Consider the following 21147-nt stretch of genomic DNA (forward strand, 5'->3'; position numbering starts at 1 on the left):
CTTTCCTCATGTCAGCACGTTGTAGGTGTCGCCACCGGCGCCAGCCTTGTGTGAATGCTCTGAAAAGGTAATCATTTGCATATCACAGCATCTTCTCCCTGTCGGTTAAATTTCGCGTCTGTAGCACGTCATCTTCGTGGTGTAGCAATTTTAATGGCCAGTAGTGTATACTTATGATTTAATTTTACTCATTACTGTCAGTGTTGCTTCGTGATTTCTGGAACTTTCGAATGGCTTTAAAGAGCACGTCGTTCCATATATGTTGATTAAAGAATATTACCCGTAGAACAAAATTGTGTGCCCCTCTGTCCTCATCCATTTGCCGCAAACCTCGCTCCGATGTCTCGAACGGCTCACGAAATAAAAGAGGTGCAAGTTGTGAGTTTTGTGCTATAGGTCTGGTCCTTATTAGTTCCCACCGACGGAGCAAGATCTCTAACTCTAACGACCTCGACGTAGACGGCAGCCGAAAGAGCGAGGAAAAAAGCGTTCGCGAATGGGTGCAAGTGACGGCCAAAAAGACGGTCTGGAGGCCGGACTGGTTGGAGGGCGTGGGCGTGTGGGTGGGGGCCTGCGGCCGGCGGCGGCAGCGGCGGCGGCGGTCCGCGGCAGCGAGCAGTGAGCAGGCAGCCATGGCCCCGCGCACCGCCCTCTCTCTGCTGGCGCTGCTGCTCGCGCTCGCCCTGGCAGCCGCCAGGCAGCGCTCGCCGTCGCGCATCCCCTGGTGGAACATCAAGGTCGCCCAGGAGCAGGGGTAAGTCGCACGCACGCGCTGCCTCCCCCTTCCCTAAATTTCCCTACTTCTTTCTCCGGATGTAATGACAGTCTCGTCACTAGTAGCCGTGAATAAATCGCCGATGTTTTTCTATTACTGCTGACCAGCTCAGTTACCACATTTACAACATGAAGCCTTTGACATCCAGCTATTCTGTACTATTCCAGAACGGATCAAACCTAGTCACATATTATACGGCACACGAATCTCATGAGGTCGTTACACTTTGTAACGCCTCGCGCTACCACTATTGTACATCGTGACTTCCCATTTTGGTCTAATTGCCCTATAACAGCTAATGTTTAACGTCTTATATTTTTTGAAGTATGCTTCCGTATATCTTCCTATATCCAGTATCTTCTCAACCGGAGTTTCATTTCTTTTGAGCATACAACCAACGTTCCGTCTCATACGAGCACAGTGCATATTTAAGACATGGAGTTGCTAGACTTGCAGTGGTAGGATTGTGGTTCAGGTCATCAAGTTTTATGCGTCCTGTAGCTACAGACAAATATAACTTCCGCCGTAACGTTTGCTACAGCTGCGTATGTCAAATCTTAAACAATCGTTCATGTATGTAGAAATAGGAAAATTAACAATGGAAGCCAAAATCTTCCGCAAATTATCTTTGTTACGGAGGATTCCGTCAGCGGCAACTATAATGGTTTTCTCACATTGCTCTGAAATACATCACGTTACTCACGTCCCCACGTCGTTCATTAAAGTCTGCCCATACTTAATATTTATGTCCTCAGACGAGCCAGTGAGAAATTACTTACTTCGGCATGTATATATCTGTATAGCTTTCCATCAATTTATCTTTTCTTTTATTTAATATTTTCGCCTTCAAATTTACCCGTGAGACTTCTAAGCCACGTGCACAGTAAAACCTTTCTTCCTGCTAGAGAATTCCTCGTCTGATATACCGCTATTAAAGACTGTAATTTACTAAATCATATCATTGTTGGAAAGATACTATTAGAATGTTGTAGACCTGACAGTGCCGGCCGTTGTGGCCGAGCGGTTCTAGGCGCTTCAGTCTGGAACCACGTGACCGCTACGGTCGCAGGTTCGAATCCTGCCTCGAGTATGGATGTGTGTAATGTCCTTAGGTTAGTTAGGTTTAAGTAGTTACAAGTTCTAGGGAACTGATGACCTCAGATGTTAAGTCGCATAGTGCTCAGAGCCATTTGAACCATTTTTTTGTCGCTGCCGTAACAACAGTTCCACTGCCTCTGCCCACGTAGTGCTTTGCTAGGTCAGCCCAACCAATAACTGACGAATTCACAGCTCTGACTCTTCCATACGGTACGACCTTCCCTTTCTCTGACCTGTGGACTGGTATACCTAGGTAACTGTAGGAGGACCTATAATTCAACGTCCTTCACGAACAACGCTGCAATGTAGCCAGTTTCACGTACAGCGTGGTTTGAATGTTGATATTAACACTTAAACATTACGTGTTTACATTATTTCAAGACAAAAAAGATCCCAGCTTACTGTACTGCATTAAAACAGCGCATCGATATGGGGATCACCAACGTTGTTACAGTCATTGTATCTAACAAGCATGTTGTGGTACACACTCTCTATCCCATCTGGTGTCTCTTCAGTTTCTAGTGTGGCTGCCAGAACTCGAGCAAGCGGATCTTCCTCTGTCTATATAGAAGTCTCGTAAATTATACGACGCCATAAGAAGTAGACCAGACGAGTTAAATCCGGTGATCACGGCAGCCACGCGGTTGGACCGCCTCGGCCTAGACACCTTTCACCATACCGTCCCTCGAGATGTCTCCGAACCGCGCGTGAGAAAAGAGGTGGTGCACCATCGTGCGGAAACCACATTTGCTAACGGAAATTCAGTGGCACAGCTTCCAAGAACCGGTCATCCTGTCTATCCTATTGCATGCCAGGGCAAGCAACTCTTGAGAGTTTTCTCTTTCCCTCAGCAGACGTGGACTAGTTATACATCTGACGGACATGGGTTCCTACTATGTACTCACTCCCCTCTACAAGTCCTAGAAGATCGTAACAGGAGTTTTCGAAAGCGCTGTATATAGCTGATTGCCAGAAAACTTTTTAATACCTCAAAATATATATCGAGAAATTTCTCCTAAAGCAATGCCACATATCATATTCTTGAGCTGGGAATGATGGCAACCATCCAAAATTCACACGTGGTACGATTCAAATAAGGATGTATTCTCTCGTGGTACGTGACGGTCGGAAAGCTGAAGCAAACCGTATCACTCATTTCATTAAATTGTCATTCCTCTTCCGCCTATCTGAACACTTAGCTGTCATTTGCCGCTTGCTTAACGAACTTCGCTACACGTTACTTTCAGCGCCTTTGAGATAAATTAATCGAACTGCTAAAAATCTGCAGCGTGAATCAGCGTCGTTGCTTCTGCGTAAACTGGAACAAGGAAGAGCTGTCGGCCATGAGTCGGTCTGCCGAACCAATAACAGGCAGTTTCTCGGGTATGACCCGTTCGTTTCGAGAAGTCCCATTAAGATAGGGGAGAGAATCAGAAAAACGCAGCGGTCTTGTGGTAGCATAACGAAGCTTTTGAAATGGTGAGATATTTGCAGTCTTCTTGGATCCCATTCGCATTCCAAGTCTAACGCAAGTACTTGCCGCTCTCTTTATCGTCAAGAACTACGTCTGATGACGTAAGGATACAATGTTTTGTTCACATACAATTTTCCGTATCAGCGTTCCTTAGCCGCAAATCTATTGCAGCCTTTTTACGTACTCCGGAAGAACTTACTTTTTTATTTCAAGATTCAGGACATTTTTGGCGTATCACTGTTTTTTGGTACTTCAGGTTCCTAAGAAGGCTGCACGCTCACTGCGACGTGTAACAACTCGTTATCTTTTATTCTTTTTCGTTCTTCTAGTTCTTTCTGCGATTTAGTGACTCATCTACGAAGAGGTCATGGAGACGGCACAGTGGTTCAACTGGACGCAAACGACGCCAAAAATATGCCACGTCTTACTTGAAGGAAATATCTCACCATTCGGATAACGTGAGTTAAAGCTACGACAAAACCTAAATGAGGACGGGTTCGAACCTCGCGAAAATTTTCACACCAACTGCCTCAGTTCTCATGCAAACAGTGTACAAGAAGAGTGGCTTGTTGGGATTTATGATAAAGATGGTAGTATTGTTAAAAAGCTCAGATACGACGATCGCATGTGTACATGTGAGAAGATTTTTTTCAACTTTCAGTGTTCGTAAATCACAGCCTCTTGCAATGTATCACTTGATGATAACCCCGAGGCCAAAAATTGTATTAGTGAAAATAGAGAATTTCTACAGTCAATGGCGACTACGATGTATTTTTTAAAAAGTTTTACATGATTGTAAACCCTAAGCATGAGAATGTAACACAGTATACTATTCAGAAAATGAAAACGTGAACTCATGTTTCACATGCATGTTCATTTCAATGGACCACATGGTTTCACATGATCATACGTATACAAAAGACCTAGCAAATCACCGTGTATTCGTATTAGCGCCCATGATATTATTTAATAGCGGAAAAGCCATGAAATTTTTTTGGAAATTTGTGGTGATCTCCAGTACGACCAAACCGCTGAGGTCATCGGTACCTAGGCTTACACTCTACTTAATCTAACTTAAACTAACTTACGCTAAGGACGACACACACTCCATGCCCGAGGGAGGAATCGAACCTCCGGCGGAGGGAGTCGCGCGAACCGTGGCAAGCGGCCCCAGACCGGGCGGCTCAAAGCAATGAGATAATAAAATTGCAAGCACAGATGACTGGATGGAAACTGGATACTGATTCCCACGTGTTATATGGAAACAGTGAACTCCAATGAAGAAGTAATATTGTCCACGTTGAATACATACAACTGCAAATTATCTCGCGTAGATAAATTTGAGTGGCCGAGCGGTTCTAGGCGCTTCAGTGTGGAACCACGCGGCTGCCACGGTCGCAGGTTCGAATCCTGCAGCGGGCATGGATGTGTGTGATGTCCTAATGTTAGTTAGGTTTACGTAGTTCTAAGTCTAGGGGAATGATGACCTCAAATGTTAAGTTTCATAGAGCTCAGAGCCTTTTTTTTTTTTTTGATAAATTTGATGTTTCACAAAGCACGACTACACAAATGCAGTGCAAACAAGCACCCATCTCACCATAATTCAGAAAGATGTCACTTCAGTGTACCCATTTCTGTACCACAAGACGGTGTCTGTACTAAACAGTCGGCCGCGGTGGTCTCGCGGTTCTAGGCGCGCAGTCCGGAACCGCGCGACTGCTGCGGTCGCAGGTTCGAATCCTGCCGCGGGCATGGGTGTGTGTGATGTCCTTAGGTTAGTTAGGTTTAAGTAGTTCAAAGTTCTAGGGGACTTATGACCACAGCAGTTGAGTCCCATAGTGCTCAGAGCCATTTGAACCATTTTTTTGTACTAAACAGACCGACACGTCCTCATGCCACCAAGTGGAAGAACAAATTTTTCGCTTTGTCCTCCAATCTTGCGGCCCATGCCAACCAACTCTGCCCTCCTAGCTTTTATACTGGCTAGCTCATCTCGGAGTTTAGGCTACTTGCTTGAGACATGTCTTGCAGTTCCCATCTAAAGATAAATTACTCTAGCAGACGGATAAGTGACTGAGGTTCTGTAAGACAGAGAAGTGCTTGTAGATGCGTGCATGAATCGCTGATGAAAGACTGTAGGAGAAAGATGTGGAGCTCCGTTTCATCTCATATAAACGTCCCACACGCGAGAGTACCTTCAGCATCTGTCTAAAGAGCGCTCTGTTGGCACATCAGTATACAAGGCCTCGAATGATTGTCAACTAACTCGCGCACTGTCATTGGCGTATACCAACGTTTGCCACGAATGATCAGTGCGAGCGATCTCTTTCCATGCTTCAAGAGTCCAATGGCAGTATTTCTCCGTCCATGCTGCGTGACGGCAAACGTGTTCTGCGCATCACAACAAGGAGGCGTTTCTGGACGGCGTCATTGCTCATTTGTTGTTCGTGTCCAGCACTCAGCTTCTGAATGATTTTCTGCGCTGTGGTACATCCATCCGCTGTCAACAACCCGCGCTAGTTGAGAGTGACCGCTATCAACCGTGCGTTCTTAGCTGCGGCAGTTGGCTCTGGCTACCGAGAATCTCACGGTAAGCACATGAGACGATGTACGTGAAGTCCTCAGAGAGAGCCTCGTACACGCTGTGCAAACGGCTGGTACAAGGTCTTGCGACATTCGAGTAATGTGGCACGCCTAATCATTTCATCCGCCGTGGTAGCAGGAGCATTTTTATCTTCAGCACAGCTGCTTTGTCTTTTTCGGTTCTACATGTTCATATTTTTTGGGATGAAAGTAAGATTGTTATTACTCTTTTATTTTCTCTTGCGTTCTACATACATGACGAGTTCTAAGTTACGCAGTCGACTGTGGAATACCCTTTGGACAAATTAGCTCGTTATCATTAACTGATGCTGCAAGGCTCAGTAGTGCCACATGCACAGTCCACATCTTAAACTCATCATCGGGTTAGTATAACGACAGGCAGGTACCATGTGAATTTCAGTATTTTACGAATACGTAATATTTGGTTCACAAGCCACATTATGCAGATACTGTGGCGTCGAGACTCTGACACGCGACAGGTGAGATGTTGCAGGGAAGTTAGTCAACATACAGGCTAAGGTGTGACGCTGCGCGTTCATGCGAATATGCACATTACTGTGTACATGTTAACTGTTGGTTTTTTCTCTGACCCCGCTTGTTTGGTTCCTAGCTTCAATAGTTTTTCGCTAAGGCATGAATTGTACTTCTTAGACTGAATTTTGGGTTGCATACATTTTCTAGATACATTCATAGTTTTGAAAACAGGCTAATTTCTTTCCTACTGTTGTGTTTCTCCTATCATAAAATGCATTCTCCCATATTATTATTGTTACATTTCGGTACACCTGTGCTATCATTACCTGGTTGTCATTTATTTCTTCAAGATTTCAATTACGCTTAGTGGCTAGAATGGTACATTCACATCAAGGGTTCTCTGATAAACTTCACCATCGGAATGGAATCAAAGTAACAACAAATAACAGTTAGAAGCATACATCTGTGCACACACCTAGAATGCAAAGTCATATCCTGTGAACTATGATTCGCAGAAACTGACGATATGTTCCTCTAGGATATCGCCGTCCCTCACGCTTTGCCAGAACGAGTAGTCTGTAGCCTCAAAGATGTGCTGGTGATGGTAGCGAACTCGAATAGGAGTCATTGTTGGAAGTATCGTTCCAAGTCTTTGCGGTAGCCCATCCCAAACAGAAATTGAAGGTAGCATTTAGGTGTTAGGAGTTGTCGGTCAGGCATTCTTTATTGGGGAAGTGGAGTCGTTATGATAATTTAGACATGATTGGTGGGATTTCAGATTTCTTTCCCCAACACTCCCCAATATGAGCTCGTTTTCCATTCCTAATAACGTCGTCATCAACAGGAAACAAATGCATCAACGGTGAATTTCTGGAAGAGACACTCGTCCACCGTTTCTAATTCTACTTTTGTTTGATGTGCTCTTAATGTGGAAGATTACAGAAAGTATCAACATAGGGTAGTTCTTCTAAAAGCGGTCACCATTGGCTCAAAGCAATTTACACTACTGTTGCGTACAGTGGGAGCAGATTGGGTTCTGCGTATTTTGTGTCCCTTCCCTCAGACTGAGTGCTTGGAAGTACAGGTATACATGTTTTCACTGTTATTTATCTGTAACGTGGTATGTGTTTGACATTAAACGATATTCACTCCCCATCAGAGATCGTACAGAATAAGCGAGGATATGCTGCAGAGTTATGCCTATGCATTTTATATGAAATCTCTTTAAATTTTTAAATAAAATAAACGCTACTAACATTCTACATCTTGAAACTTCCTGGCAGATTAAAAGTGTGTGCCGGACCGAGACTCGAATTCGGGACCTTTGCCTTGCGCGGGCAAGTGCTCTACCATCTGAGCTACCCAAATACGACTGACGCCGTCTCCTTACAGCTTTACTTCTGCCAGTACCTCGCCTCCTACTGCCAGGAAGTTTCATATCAGTGCACACTCCGCTGCAGAGTGAAAATCTCATTCTGGAAACATTTCCCAGGCTGTGGCTAAGCCATGTCTCCGCAATATCCTTTCTTTCAGGAGTGCTAGTTCTGCAAGGTTCGCAGGAGAGCTTCTGTGAAGTTTGAAAAGTAGGAGACGAGGTACTGGCAGAAGTAAAGCTGTGAGGACGGGGCGTGTCTCGTGCTTGGGTAGCTCAGATGGCAGCCGGCACGGTAGCTCAGCGTGTTCGGTCAGAGGGTTAACTGCCCTCTGTAATAAAAAAAAAAAACTGAGTGAATGGATCATTAACGAACTTCAACGGGCGTCAGGTGACGTCCGCCACGAACAATTGAAACGAACAATAACGAACAAAATGAGATCACAAAAAAAAAGATTGTAGAGCACTTGCCCGCAAAAGGCAAAGGTACCGTGTTCGAGTCTCGGTCCGACACACAGTTTTAATGTGCCAGGAAGTTTCATATCAGCGCACACTCTGCTGCAGAGTCAAAATCTCATTCTACATCTTTTTTCTTCATCTCTACATATATATTTCTCAACATAGTAACCCCGGTGATAAACACATTTCTTCTAACAAGGGACCAGTTTGTTGATACCGTCATTGTGGAATGTTTGACTTTGTTGACAGAGCCACAACCTTGCACCGCTTCAACAATATCGAACTGAAGTTCTAGAAGGTGTTCTTTAAATATTCGATAATAAATGAAAATCGGATGGGGCCAAGTCGGGGCTGTATGGAGGATTCTCGATGACAGTGAACCCAAGGCGTCGGATTATTGCAGACGTCACGGCGCTTGTGTGTGGTCTGGCTTTTTCATATTGAAGGAGCGGGTGCTCTTTATGTACAACAGCCCTTCGAATTCGTGCTTTCAGTTTTCTGGGGATATCTCACGCGCCGACGTACAGTAGTTACGTTACACACTGCCACTTTACACGCTACAATGAGGAGCCCTCTATTGCCAGAGGGTTGCAACTTGTGTCATCGAAACGGAAAAGTCGACCGAGTAATATGCACGACATTTAATACCTCAATCGATATTGTGAACAGAATAAAAAGCTCGGAGGCATTACTTTCATCACCTTGGAAGGCAAAGATACCATTAGTAATCTTCAGGTTGTCAGATTCTGGCGCTTCAGTTCTCTGATTCTTCTTAGTTCAAAAATGGCTCTGAGCACTATGGGACTTAACTTCTAAGGTCATCAGTCCCCTAGAACTTAGAACTACTTAAACCTAACTAACCTAAGGACATCACACACATCCATTCCCGAGGCAGGATTCGAACCTGCGACCGTAGCGGTCACGCGGTTCCAGACTGTAGCGCCTTTAACCGCTTGGCCACACCGGCCGGCGATTCTTCTTAGTTATAATGTCTATGTTTGTATTTGATATTGTTTGCTTCTGATACAGCAAATAAAATATAATCGTACGATTAAACTATAATGAATAACCAAACACCAAATATGATTAAATTTCTATACTCTGTTCCTCACTACCTACAACAACGTTCGACGGGTGACCGCGTCTAGTTCTGCATTTCAGATAGTGTAAAAAATATATCCGCTCTTGTCCAAGCCTTAGATTACCCTCAAAAATAGCAACAAAATCTTCACTACCGTAGTACAGTAGCTAAATTCTGAAACTTTCGACTTCGAAAAGTATTCTTTTCAGTTTGATGTACGTGGAAGACGAAACGCAGCTCACTACAGAGCAAAGTGAGACGAAAACGTGGACGAACAAATTTCGATGTACTTGTTTTGCTTGTTTTACCGTGAAAGGATGAGCGAACAAGCATTCGCAGGACTGTATTGATACGTTCACTGTTTGATTGTTCTTATAAAGACACTCGCTCTAGTCAGTGACAGCCTTGTACTGTTGTGGCAACAGTTACGGGCCTTTCCGTAAGTACAGAAATAAGTAAGTCAGGACGACTTGACAGGGATTAAGTAATTTTCTGCAAATCCTAATTACCGGTTACTACAGCAGAGCGACATGTGAAAGACCCAATCGAGCGAGGTGGCACAGTGGTTAAGGCTCTGTACCCATCTCTGGGAAACGCGAGGTTCAAATATCCGTGCGACAGTCCAGATTTGAGTTTTCCGTGGTTTTCCTAAATCGATTAAGCTGAACATCAGAATCATTGCTTTGAAAAGGCTACTGAAATATTGTTCGCAATTCTAGTCTAAGATGAACTCGCGATTCTTCTCCAAAAACTTTGTCGTTGACGGACCGTTACATCCTGTCGCCTCACTTTCCCACGAGAATGTGGCTGTGATCCCGACGTTGAAAAGTATTTTTCTCTTGTGGAGGGTTAGTTGGCGAATGGAGGGGGGCGAGTGGGGGGGGGGGGGGTTGGAAGGCACGCAGCTTCTTAGGATAACTGAGGAGATGAACCACGGCCTGTTCACTGTTGTCGTCAATGAGCCTTAGAAAGATGAAACAGCAGTGCGTAGCAATGCACGTTCATTTTCACTTGATCATGTAGTTAAATTATTTATGTAACTTTTAATTCTGTTCCGTCACTGTGTATATGACACAAGACCAACAGAACGTAACATAAACATATTTTTTAAAGAACTAAAAATCACATTAATAGCACATTGAACCATGAAACGCCAAAATGAAACCGCAAATGAAAATAGGAACAATAATAATCATAAGAGATATAAAGATTAAGAATTTTTTATTCTACGATGCTTAGCAACGAGGAAGGGAAGGGACAGGTGTTGGTCGTTGTCTATCAGACTGCTACAGTTATTCGTTACCATAGTAATAATTTGAGACAAATACGGAATATTAAAATCAGGATGTAGTCAGTTAAATACACAGTGTCCGCGGACTAGTTGTTAGCTTCGCTGGTAGCTGACGCGAAGGTGTCAGTTACTTTTCGGCATGAACATATCAAATTTTTATGAGATAGGCAGATCTGAAACGGGGTTTAGTCTGCTGTGTACAGCCAAATGAGAAGCTGTCTGACAAAATCAGTAGGAAATTTGACAAAAGAGCTGAAGAGGTTTCCATTTTTATTTATCTGAATCGTGCAACAATGAAAAGTGAGGTGCCAAGTATGGCATTACCCCTTTTAAATCTCATACTATTTTTTTTTCTCTGCGGGCGAAAGGAATGCTTATGGCACGACTCGCTTACGACAGGTGCGTGCATCAAATGTCCGTTGGGAAATCTTGAATTACATTTGCTATAGTTTCACTGTATCGCTCCAGATTAATGATTGGATGGTTTCATGAATAAATCCAGTCCTAATCCTTCCCTCATCCTCGTCTAGTAGCGCTAGTAATGAATCTCAAATTAACACGACCTCAACGAAGCGTTAAATCATAACATTTCTGCTCTCCTTTCCTTCCTCCACAAAATTAGACGATGAACTGGTGAGTTCGTGGTGGCACAGCGGCTACGTTTAAAGTTGAGCTGTTTAACGTAGGTATTCTAGTCAGTGGATCGTGTTACAAAAGTATTTTTGGCTGAGCGATGCTGAAACGCGGGTTGCACCAGAAAAGCGTGTGCAAATTCTGGTGTAAGTTCGGAGCGGACAATGTAAGAAGCGATATTTTCAATGGCGACAAGTGCGGAATTCCTGATGACTTGGCGATGCCACTCTTAATCATAAATAGCGGTCATAACGCAGCAGTTACAAAAAAATCTGTGATAACTTTAAGTTTGACAGTTAGCAGTTAATAATCATTGACTGAAACACTTGAAATTACATTTTTGATACGCAGTCTTAGCTTCCGCAGAGAGTGTGGAGAAAAAACAATTGATTTCTCTATAATACAACGTTGGGCGTTGTATATGGGTTAGGTAAGCTGATAAAAGATTAAGACATTAGTCACATAAATGTAAGCATAAAAAGTCTCTTTCAAAGAGATTCATCTAATACTGGCGTGTGTAATTGCAGAAAATTGAACAAATCATGGTGTCATGAAACAACGTAATTGTTTAAAGCGCGTAATATTGAGTAAAAAGGGAATTAATCTAGCTAATAAAATCAAAATATAACGTTGTATTTTCTGGGCCCTTTGTTACACATGTTGGATACGTCAAGTAAAATGCTATTTTTGCGCGAAAAGCAACGAATCTGTTCGTGTAGAAGTTGTATAAAAGGCAACAGATCTCAAATGGCTCATGCACTATAGTACGATGGACTTCTCAGACATGTAACTGGTCTGTTGTTATTAGTTTACTGTTTAATAAATTAAAACAGGTATCTGTGGCAGCCACTTTTCATTTTCGCGTTTCGACGGCTTACACCCACATCGTCAGGTAGATTAAGGGATTACATTTTTGTTTGCTGGAGATTACCAACAGTCTGCTTTGAATTTCATTTCGACTGTGTTCCAGAAGAAAGAACCCTGAGGATCGGCGTAAATATACATTTGCAAATGGTTCAAATGGCTCTGAGCACTATGGGACATAACATCTGAGGTAATCAGTCTTCTAGAACTCAGAACTACTTAAACCTAACTAACCCAAGGAGATCACACACATCCATGACCGAGGCAGGATCGACCGTAGCGGTCGCGCGGTTCCAGACTGAAGCGCCTAAAACCACTCGGCCACCACGGCCGGATAGATTTACATCTTTCTTGTTTGTATGCCACCTAAACATGTCGGCACAGTAGCTCAGCGTGTTCGGTCAGAGGGATGCCTGAGTGAAATATTCAGTGATGAACTTGAAGGGGTGTCATGTGACGTCCGCCCAGACTAAATGATGAGAACAATAACGAACAAAATGGGGAAAAAATGAAAATCTATATTTATGACCACCCGCAGGGTTCTTTCTGCTGGAACATATTCGAAAAGAAACTCAGAAAAGACAACTGGCTACACACGGCAACCAAAAATGTAATATAATCCACTTATCGACCTGAAGATGAAGGCGCAAGACCTCGAAACGCGTCGTGGCAGAAAATAAAAGTGACTGACAAAGACATTGGTATTAATTCATATTTTAAGTTTCAAATAAGCGCAGTTTTCGAACCATAGTCCAACTTGGACAATATAAGATACAGTTTATTGTTGCCTGGATTTGAGTAAAACTAGGTTACGATGAGTGTGAAACTAAGAAGTCCCGCTATATGTTTAGACTGGTAAGGGGTTAGGTATCACGACAATAAAGGACGTAGCGATGCCTACAGTAATGTAAAATATGTTGACTTTCCTCTTTGATTAAGGAAATCGTGAGTACAAGAAAACCTTTCAAGGGAAACGAGTTATAACCCGCCTGTGTCGCATTCATGATTATAGAAGAGCGATGGCAACTTCGCCTTGCTATTCAAAGTAAAAAATTGAAAATGTGGGGTCGCCTTCATATTTGCGTTGACGTTGCTGGCCACTGTATTTCATGATTAGCCACCGCACGCCTGGCGTCGCGCCATAATAGCTATCAGCTGCCAGCACCACATGAACGGGTTTATACCTCTACGTATCAGACCACCTTTAGTTCTCAATTGGCTGAACTCCCAGCTTATTCGGGAGGACGTCAGTTGAAATCCGCGTCCGACAATCCAGATTAAGGTTTTCCGTGATTTTTATAAACTGATCCAGACAAATGTCGGGATGGGTCCTTCGCCAGAGCACGGTCGGTTCCCTTCCCCATCCTTGAAACAATCGGAGCTTCCTCTCCGTCTCTAATTACGTTAAACTCTAATCTTCTTTCCTTCCTTTCCAAAATTAATTCGCGATATCATATGTAGTGACAAGAAATTAAGAATACATACAGCAATAACGTGAGGATATGTGTACTGAAAACTATTAAAGAGTTTTGTTTTTCTTACTCGTCCATAGCTTCTTAATCAGTGGATGCAAACTTTTGAAATTGGCCACTAGCATTCTGTAAGAATAGTGGGCGCCGGGGATATGGTGTAGCAATAAAGAAAAGTCGTATGGCATGGCTGAAAGACCCAGAATGGCAGGCAATGCAATATCTCCATGTCTTCTATAAGCCACTGTATCGATTTTACTCTTGACTGTTTACAAGAATACATATTTTTCAAAAGTTCTACTTCCTTCCTTGGAGCATTCCGATCTAACGAAGTTCTAGTGAACCATAATGAAGATACACAATGAATTGCGAATACATACCTTGTAACGAGCAGCATCTTCTGCCGGCCTGATGGCGACAACGGTGTGTTATCACATAAACTCCATGGGGCAACGAAAGCGTTGGGTACCACCACTGTCCATTACCGCTCAACAGACGCTCACAGATCATTGTTCGGAGATAAATCGAATGGGCACAAGGCACGCCCGGTGGTATCCTAGATGCGGTCAGTAGGAATGAGGTCAGGTTACCATGGTGGGCACACGTGCCGTGGAGATGGTTCAAATGGTTCAAATGGCTCTGAGCACTATGGGACTCAACTGCTGAGGTCATAAGTCCCCTAGAACTTAGAACTACTTAAACCTAACTAACCTAATGACATCACAAACATTCATGCCCGAGGCAGGATTCGAACCTGCGACCGTAGCGGTCGCGCGGTTCCAGACTGTAGCGCCTAGAATCGCGCGGCCACACCGGCCGGCGTGCCGTGGAGAGTTCTGCAGTTAATTTTAAGACAGTTCGGGAGAATTGGGATAGTGCAGGTCGTCCGCGGTTTTTCTGTAAAGTCCACATTATCGAACAGTTGGTTTTTGACGGAGAGAGACGATGGCGGACCCCACTGAATCCCATGAAAACTTCCTCAGTATGATAACATTTCCGATCATAGCTCTTTTGGCTAGCGCGATTTGACTTCCAGCGAGTATACCGGCTCATCAATCCAGGTGACCGTTTTTCATACTCCAAATGTCCCTTGTTGGTTCTCCTAACCCTGTGCCCCGTGACATGCGGCGAGCAGCGGTTCACATGACTTTTCTATCCCACACGAAGGAGACGGCTGTGTGTGGCCAGGCCGCTCACCGGTAGTTACTATCCAGCACTGAATCGACGAGTGCTTTGCTGCAAGCTGCACCGTGACTTTACCCGGGATATTCAACAGCGACCTGTTATCAATAGTTTGTTGCCTGCGACAGTTGACTCAGGTCGCGGCATCTACAACCGTATTGAATTATTTGTGGTACAGCCGACACACAGCAGCACGTGTGGGGACCAGTGCCAGGTTATGGACTGTCCCATGCTATCCGTATCCACAATCACATGTGCCAATATATGACGCGTCTTGTCTAATCTGCATCTTCATCCCCCTCAATCGACTAATTTCATTTCAGTTCATTAAAATCAGTTCAAATAGTCTGTAGGTTTTATAGTAGGATAAGTTCTTATAGCGGCAATCTACCGTAATTATTATAGATAAAATAAAATAAGCTCTCTGTGATCGGCGATGAGCTACTCTAAACTAAACCCAGGACTTAGGTACAGAGGACCACGCGATGTCGACAGACTTCTGCTACACAATGTCCCAATGGCATCATTGGACGTCAGTTTGGGTGGAGAGGGGTATAGTTTCGTACCGTGGTCGAAAAATGCACCTCGCGTAGTATTTATTCACAATATGACCAATTCTGATGGAAATACTGTTTTAGGGTAGATTTCGAAGGATGTGCTCTGCGGTCGGTGACGTTGAAACTTTCGTGCTTTTTCGCATGTATTTAAGACGATTTTGTTATTTGGTCTAATGGCAGTGAGAATTTCCGCAGACTTTTAGAACAGATTTACTGAATGTGATAAACCCCCATATTTCATACGAATGCTGGGTTTGTTCCTATGATAAAGATATCGGCCAGTTTGCTTCTCAATCCTTTTCCAATCAAAGATCCGGTCCGTTTCTATTGACCTTGTCGCCTACGGGATGGCAAACCCTTAACCTTTATCCTTCCCCCTTCCTACCACGCTTCAGTGATGCTTACTAACCAGGAAGAGACTGAGTGTGTGAGCGCAGTAGTAAATACGTATTGAGGAGGAGTGGGTGCAATGCAAATGCTCAGCCATACTGATTTACAGTGACGAGTTAAATCATTATGACTTATGCGCACAGTGAGACTGAATCCCGCCTTGTGGCTTTGCGGGAATGTGACACGGTAAGGAAAGTATATAAGAACAGAGACAAATGGGGAATCATTCTAGCGACGATAATGGCTGCAAATGAGGAATCTACAGACATAAGCGCCTTTGACAAGGCGCAGACTGTTATGGACCGACGCCTGGGAATGAGGATATCGGAAACTGTGAAGCTGGCTGGCGTGCAGTGCTCTTGCTGTCATCAGCATCTACGGAAAGTGGTAGAGGGATAGTGAAAGCACAAGTAGGCGACAACGTGTTGATCATCTACAGACCCTCACAGGTCGTTAGGTCAGAGGCTTACCCGCACTGTAAAGTAGGATAAGCGGCGACCTGTGTCAGATCTGACGACAGAATACAATGTCGGTGCAAGAACAAGTGTTTCAGAGCACACCGGTCAGGGCACATTGTTAACGTGGGGCTGCGAAGCAGACAGCTGACCGCAGCTTGTGGTGGTGTGGTAGCTTTCTCGCTTCCCGCGCCCGGGTTCCCGGGTTCGATCCCGGCGGGGTCAGAGATTTTCTCTGCCTCGTGATGACTGGGTGTTGTGTGATGTCCTTAGGTTAGTTAGGTTTAAGTAGTTCTAAGTTCTAGGGGACTGATGACCATAGATGTTAAGTCCCATAGTGCTCAGAGCCATTGGAGCAGACAGCCCTTACGTGTTCCCATGTCGATCTAACGATTGCAGTAGACACAGAATCATCGTGACTGGACCGTGGAGCAATGTAAACATGTCACATGCTCGGAGAAATCATTTTTGTTGTTACACTAGCTCGATGGTCGTGTCCGTATACACCGCCATTCAAGCGAACGGCTGTTCGAAACGTGCAACATGACGTGGACGCATGTCGGTGGGGGCGATATTATGCTGTTGGGGGACGTTCACCTAGGCTTCTATGGGACGTGAGGCAGTAATCGAGTGCAGCGTGTTAGCTGTGGAATACGTGAACGTTACTGTTGACCACTCGCATCGCTTCCCCGACGGCGATGGGCTCTTCCAGCAGGATAACTGACCGCGTCAAAAGGCCAGAATCCTGCCGCAGTGGTTTGAGGAGCATGGTAGTGAACTCATGTTGATGTCTTGGCCATCAAATTCGCCTGGTCTGAACGCTATGGAACACATCTGGTACGTTATCGGGCTCACAAGCCACAGGCGCGTTATTTATGAAACCTGTGTGACTTGCGCATCAACGTCTGGTGCCACATACCTCAGGAGACCTACCAAGAACTTGTCGAACTCATTCCACGCATAATAGATGCTGTATTGCGCTGCGGAGGCGGAGCTGCACGTTATTAAGCATGTGGTCATAATCTTTATGCTCATCAACGTGTTTTTAGTTGGTCTCTGTAGTTACATAGGTGAATGTCATGATCAGATTCTTAAGCTGTCATGTGACGATGTGCAAAAATGTTGTGAGTAACGGGAAAAACACACGCAGACGTGAGTGAATTCAAGTGGGCCATACGAGGTCTATTTTTTTCTTTTTTTCAAACACTAATGTGTGGCGAAATGGAAACCACAGTGAATATCAAAATTCGTTATTTTCAACCTTTAGCTACGCCTTCCAGCTATTTCTCTGCACAGCTTCCGCTCAGACTTAGAGATTTATCGAAGCGTGGTACCAACTTTCCAGTACCCTCATCACAGAAGGCAGCCGACTGTGATATCCGCCAATTCCCTACGCTGGTCGGCAGCGCGGTGTCTGTGTCAACATGTTGTCCTCATAACCAACGGTTCATGTTAAAGTGGATGATTAGAGACTTCCCATCGGAATCGCTGCAGGAGCGTCCTCGTTGCCCCTGCCATATGGGTCCGAGAATTGCCATGAAGATTGAAACGTATGACAGTTCTGTTAAGTGACAAGCATGAAATCAGGCGAAATCAGTAAGACTTCACACTTGGCGGGAGACTCTTCTTCTAGGCATCCTGACGTACTCACTGTGCGCTCACAACTGAAAAGGGCGACGTGACGCGATTAACGGGCATACTAGAGACACTGCGCGACACATCTGCGCAAAGCTGCACCGGATATTCAATGTGGTTTTAATTTCGCGACCAATCGGAGGTTGAAAAAAGATAGCCCTCGAACCTTGAAGGTAATATTAGGTACGCACAGAAATCTGCAGTATCAGAACTGTTTCTTTTAACTCAGACGTCATACAAATTTTCAGCGGAACGCAAGAACAGACTGTTGTAAAGTGTTCATCCACTTCTAGTGAGATTGTCCAGTTTGGTCAAGCTTATCACGGCGTAAGGACGCAGTTGAAAATCATAAAACTGCACGCACTTACACGACATAACGAATAGTTCCTTAGCAAAGCAAGAAGCCTCCTTTTTCTTTTTTTTTGTCTAACGTGATATGTAAGCAAACAGACAAAAAGATAAGCTAGTCATGGGCAGTAATCTGGCCATCTGACTTGCAGACACCTGTGTACGAGGGTTGGAACGTTAATAGTGGCAACTATTTACTTCAAAATAATACAAAATAGATATATGTTTCAAATTTTTGTTGTCCCTCAAAGGAGTGACTAGCATTGTGTATAGCCCATTGTGAGTGATATGGAAGTAGTAGGATGCCCTTAGCAGAGTCAGTTGTGTTGATAGCTCGAGTGGAGCGATCTATTGCCCGACGAATCTCTGTAGCAGTTCTGAAGAGAATGCAATGAAGTGCGTCCTTCAATTTAGGAATCAATTTAAAGTCATAGGGGCCTAAATCCGAGGAGTGTAGTGGGTGGTACAGCACTTCCCAGCCCCTTCGATCGAACAAATCAGTCACAATTTGCGCCATATGCGCCAGAACTTCTTTCTCTAAGCTGTTCGCATGTTGTGTTTCAAAAATCATCAGTTTATAGAAAGAAGCAGCGGCTCTTTCCGCAGGACCCGTACCTAATTTTACAGGACAATATTCGTGCGAATATGGCGCAAGTTGTGACTGATTTGTTCGATCGATTGGTCTGGGAAATGCTTTACCACTCTCCACATTCCCCGTTTTAGGCACTTGTGACGTTAACGTGATTCCTAAATTGAATGAAAACATCATGGCATTCGCTGCAAAACTGTTAAAAAGATTCGTCAGACAATAGACGGCTCCACTTGAACTATCAACACAATTGGGGCTTCTATGTGTGTCCTACATTTTCCACATCACTGGTGACTACTTTGAAGGACAGTAAAACTTTGAAACATATACCTATTTTACCTTGTACATAAATAGCTGCAACTATTAATATTCCAACCCTCGAACATAATTTAAAGTATTAATTTTTCGATACATGCAACTTAATTAAAATGTAATATATTACAACAAGTAGGTGCACGACTATTAATACGTCTTAATGGCCCACCCATACGCCAAGTCCACCTCTGGTTTGGTGCCTTGGGCTGAAGGTTGGAGAAACATTTAAAAACATCAGTTTTTTCGCAACAGTGTTGAAGCTTAAATCGTTTATTTATGAGACCGTTAGTTATCTGTGGGATAAATATTAGCTCTTTTTGCTGATTCCTCGAGGCTATTAGAGATTCTTTTTTCCAGCGGTGCTCTCTTTCTTGGCTACTGCCAACCTTCGTGCTCGTTTTTGTCATTACTGTGTTAATGTGCTGTTAAAATATGGCTACACAGCTAAACAAGCGATTACTGGCCACAGCCTGAAATTTATATTTTATTTATTAACGTGCAACATGTTTAGAATTTTTTGGCTCATGTATCACGTAGTTCCTGCGTAAGAACAAACTAAAACTACACGCAACGACGAGCTACTAAGCTTGGAACACGTAGCACAAATAATGAATGAAACAGGGTCCTCCCATGTGGCTGCAACACGTTTGCACTACGACAGCGGAAATATTTATTTATTTATTTTTTGTTTTCGCCCTTGTGCTTAGAAGTAAAGTGTTGTCTGAACGTACATGGTATGTGTGTGTGTGTGTGTGTGTGTGTGTGTGTGTGTGTGTGTGTGTGTGACCCTGCAGGAAACGAAACGTGTCTGCCGGCCGCGGTGGACGAGCGGTTCTAGGCGCTTCAGTCCGGAACCGCGCTACTGCTACGGTCGCAGGTTCGAATCCTGCCTCGGGCATGGATGTGTGTGATGTCCTTAGGTGAGTTAGGTTTAAGTAGTTCTAACTTCTAGGGGACTGATGACCTCAGATGTTAAGTCCCATAGTGCTCAGAGCCATTTCAACCATTTTTCGAAACGCGTCTTGAGAAGCTATAAATAACGAAATTGGTGACAGGCTTAAAATATGAGCAGTAACATAGGCATTCTGTTGGCATCCGATAAAATATGCTCTACATCTACATTTACATCTATATCTACATTGATACCCTGTGAATCGTTTTCAATTACTTGGAGGAATGTTCCTTTTATTATATCATATGTTAGCAGTTCTTCGTGTTCCATTCACAGATAGAGAGTGGAAAGAATGCATGCTTGTACGACTCTTGACTGATTTTAAATGTATGTGTACGGTCTCTAAGATACGTAGGAGATTGAAGAATATTCGTACCTTTTGTCCTGAAAGACCGTTCTTATAGTTTCCTACGTAATTTTTTGTGAGATGTAGCGTGTGTCCCAGTTAAAATTTATCAACATTTATGGTACATAGTCTCTTGCCCCCGTTACCTGCACCACCCTTCATTGAAAATCTTCGTATTCCCTGATGTGGCTCCCATAAACCTGAGCAGTTTTTGAGTGTGAGCTGTAACAGCACGAAGACGGCCGTGGGCCAGGAAACGGGTTACGGACTCGCACGCTCCCGCTAAGATTCTTGAACTCTGTGGCAACGTTATCTGTGGTCGTGCAGGAGAAGACTGCTGGGAATTGCGCAAGCCGAGGTGAGTGTACGCGATCTTGCGGCGCCACTCTCGCGCCGTCACAGATCCCCGTCTCGTTTCCGGCCTGCAGATAGCCTTATCTCGGGAAGTGGAGCTTCCTCGGTTAGCGAACCCTTGTCGCGCACTCTCGCACACTTTTTACGGCTCCGGCGACACTGCGACCTCTGTTTGTTACGCTTAGGCAATCCACGCTGCAGGCCAACGTACAGGGTGCACGCCCTGGGGATCAAAGCATAGCGATTTTGATCGAATTCCAAATGCTTTACGTGTTCTGTGACCTACTGCAAGAGAAAACTAGAACGTCCTTGACACGGATGCTGCGTTAAAGTCGCGCGCTGCTCGCCCACCACCGACGTTGCCCAACGTGTCTCCTTCCCCGCTCCTCATTCGGAAGGTTACCGAATGGTCAAGTTGAAATCACGCAAC

At 44.3% G+C, this 21147-nt stretch overlaps 1 protein-coding gene across 1 annotated transcript in view; it reads left to right on the forward strand.

The window, feature by feature from the left end:
- The first annotated feature begins 626 nt into the window (after window positions 1-626).
- Window positions 627-21147, forward strand: part of LOC126184540 (transforming growth factor-beta-induced protein ig-h3-like) — a 356879-nt gene continuing 336358 nt past the window's right edge. The window contains exon 1 of the mRNA XM_049926949.1: window positions 627-754. Coding sequence (XP_049782906.1) covers window positions 633-754 — 122 coding nt within the window. The 5' untranslated portion in view covers window positions 627-632. The remainder of the gene's footprint in view (window positions 755-21147) is intronic.

The sequence above is a fragment of the Schistocerca cancellata genome, chromosome 4 (assembly GCF_023864275.1).
Source record: "Schistocerca cancellata isolate TAMUIC-IGC-003103 chromosome 4, iqSchCanc2.1, whole genome shotgun sequence".
NCBI classification, from domain to species: domain Eukaryota; kingdom Metazoa; phylum Arthropoda; class Insecta; order Orthoptera; family Acrididae; genus Schistocerca; species Schistocerca cancellata.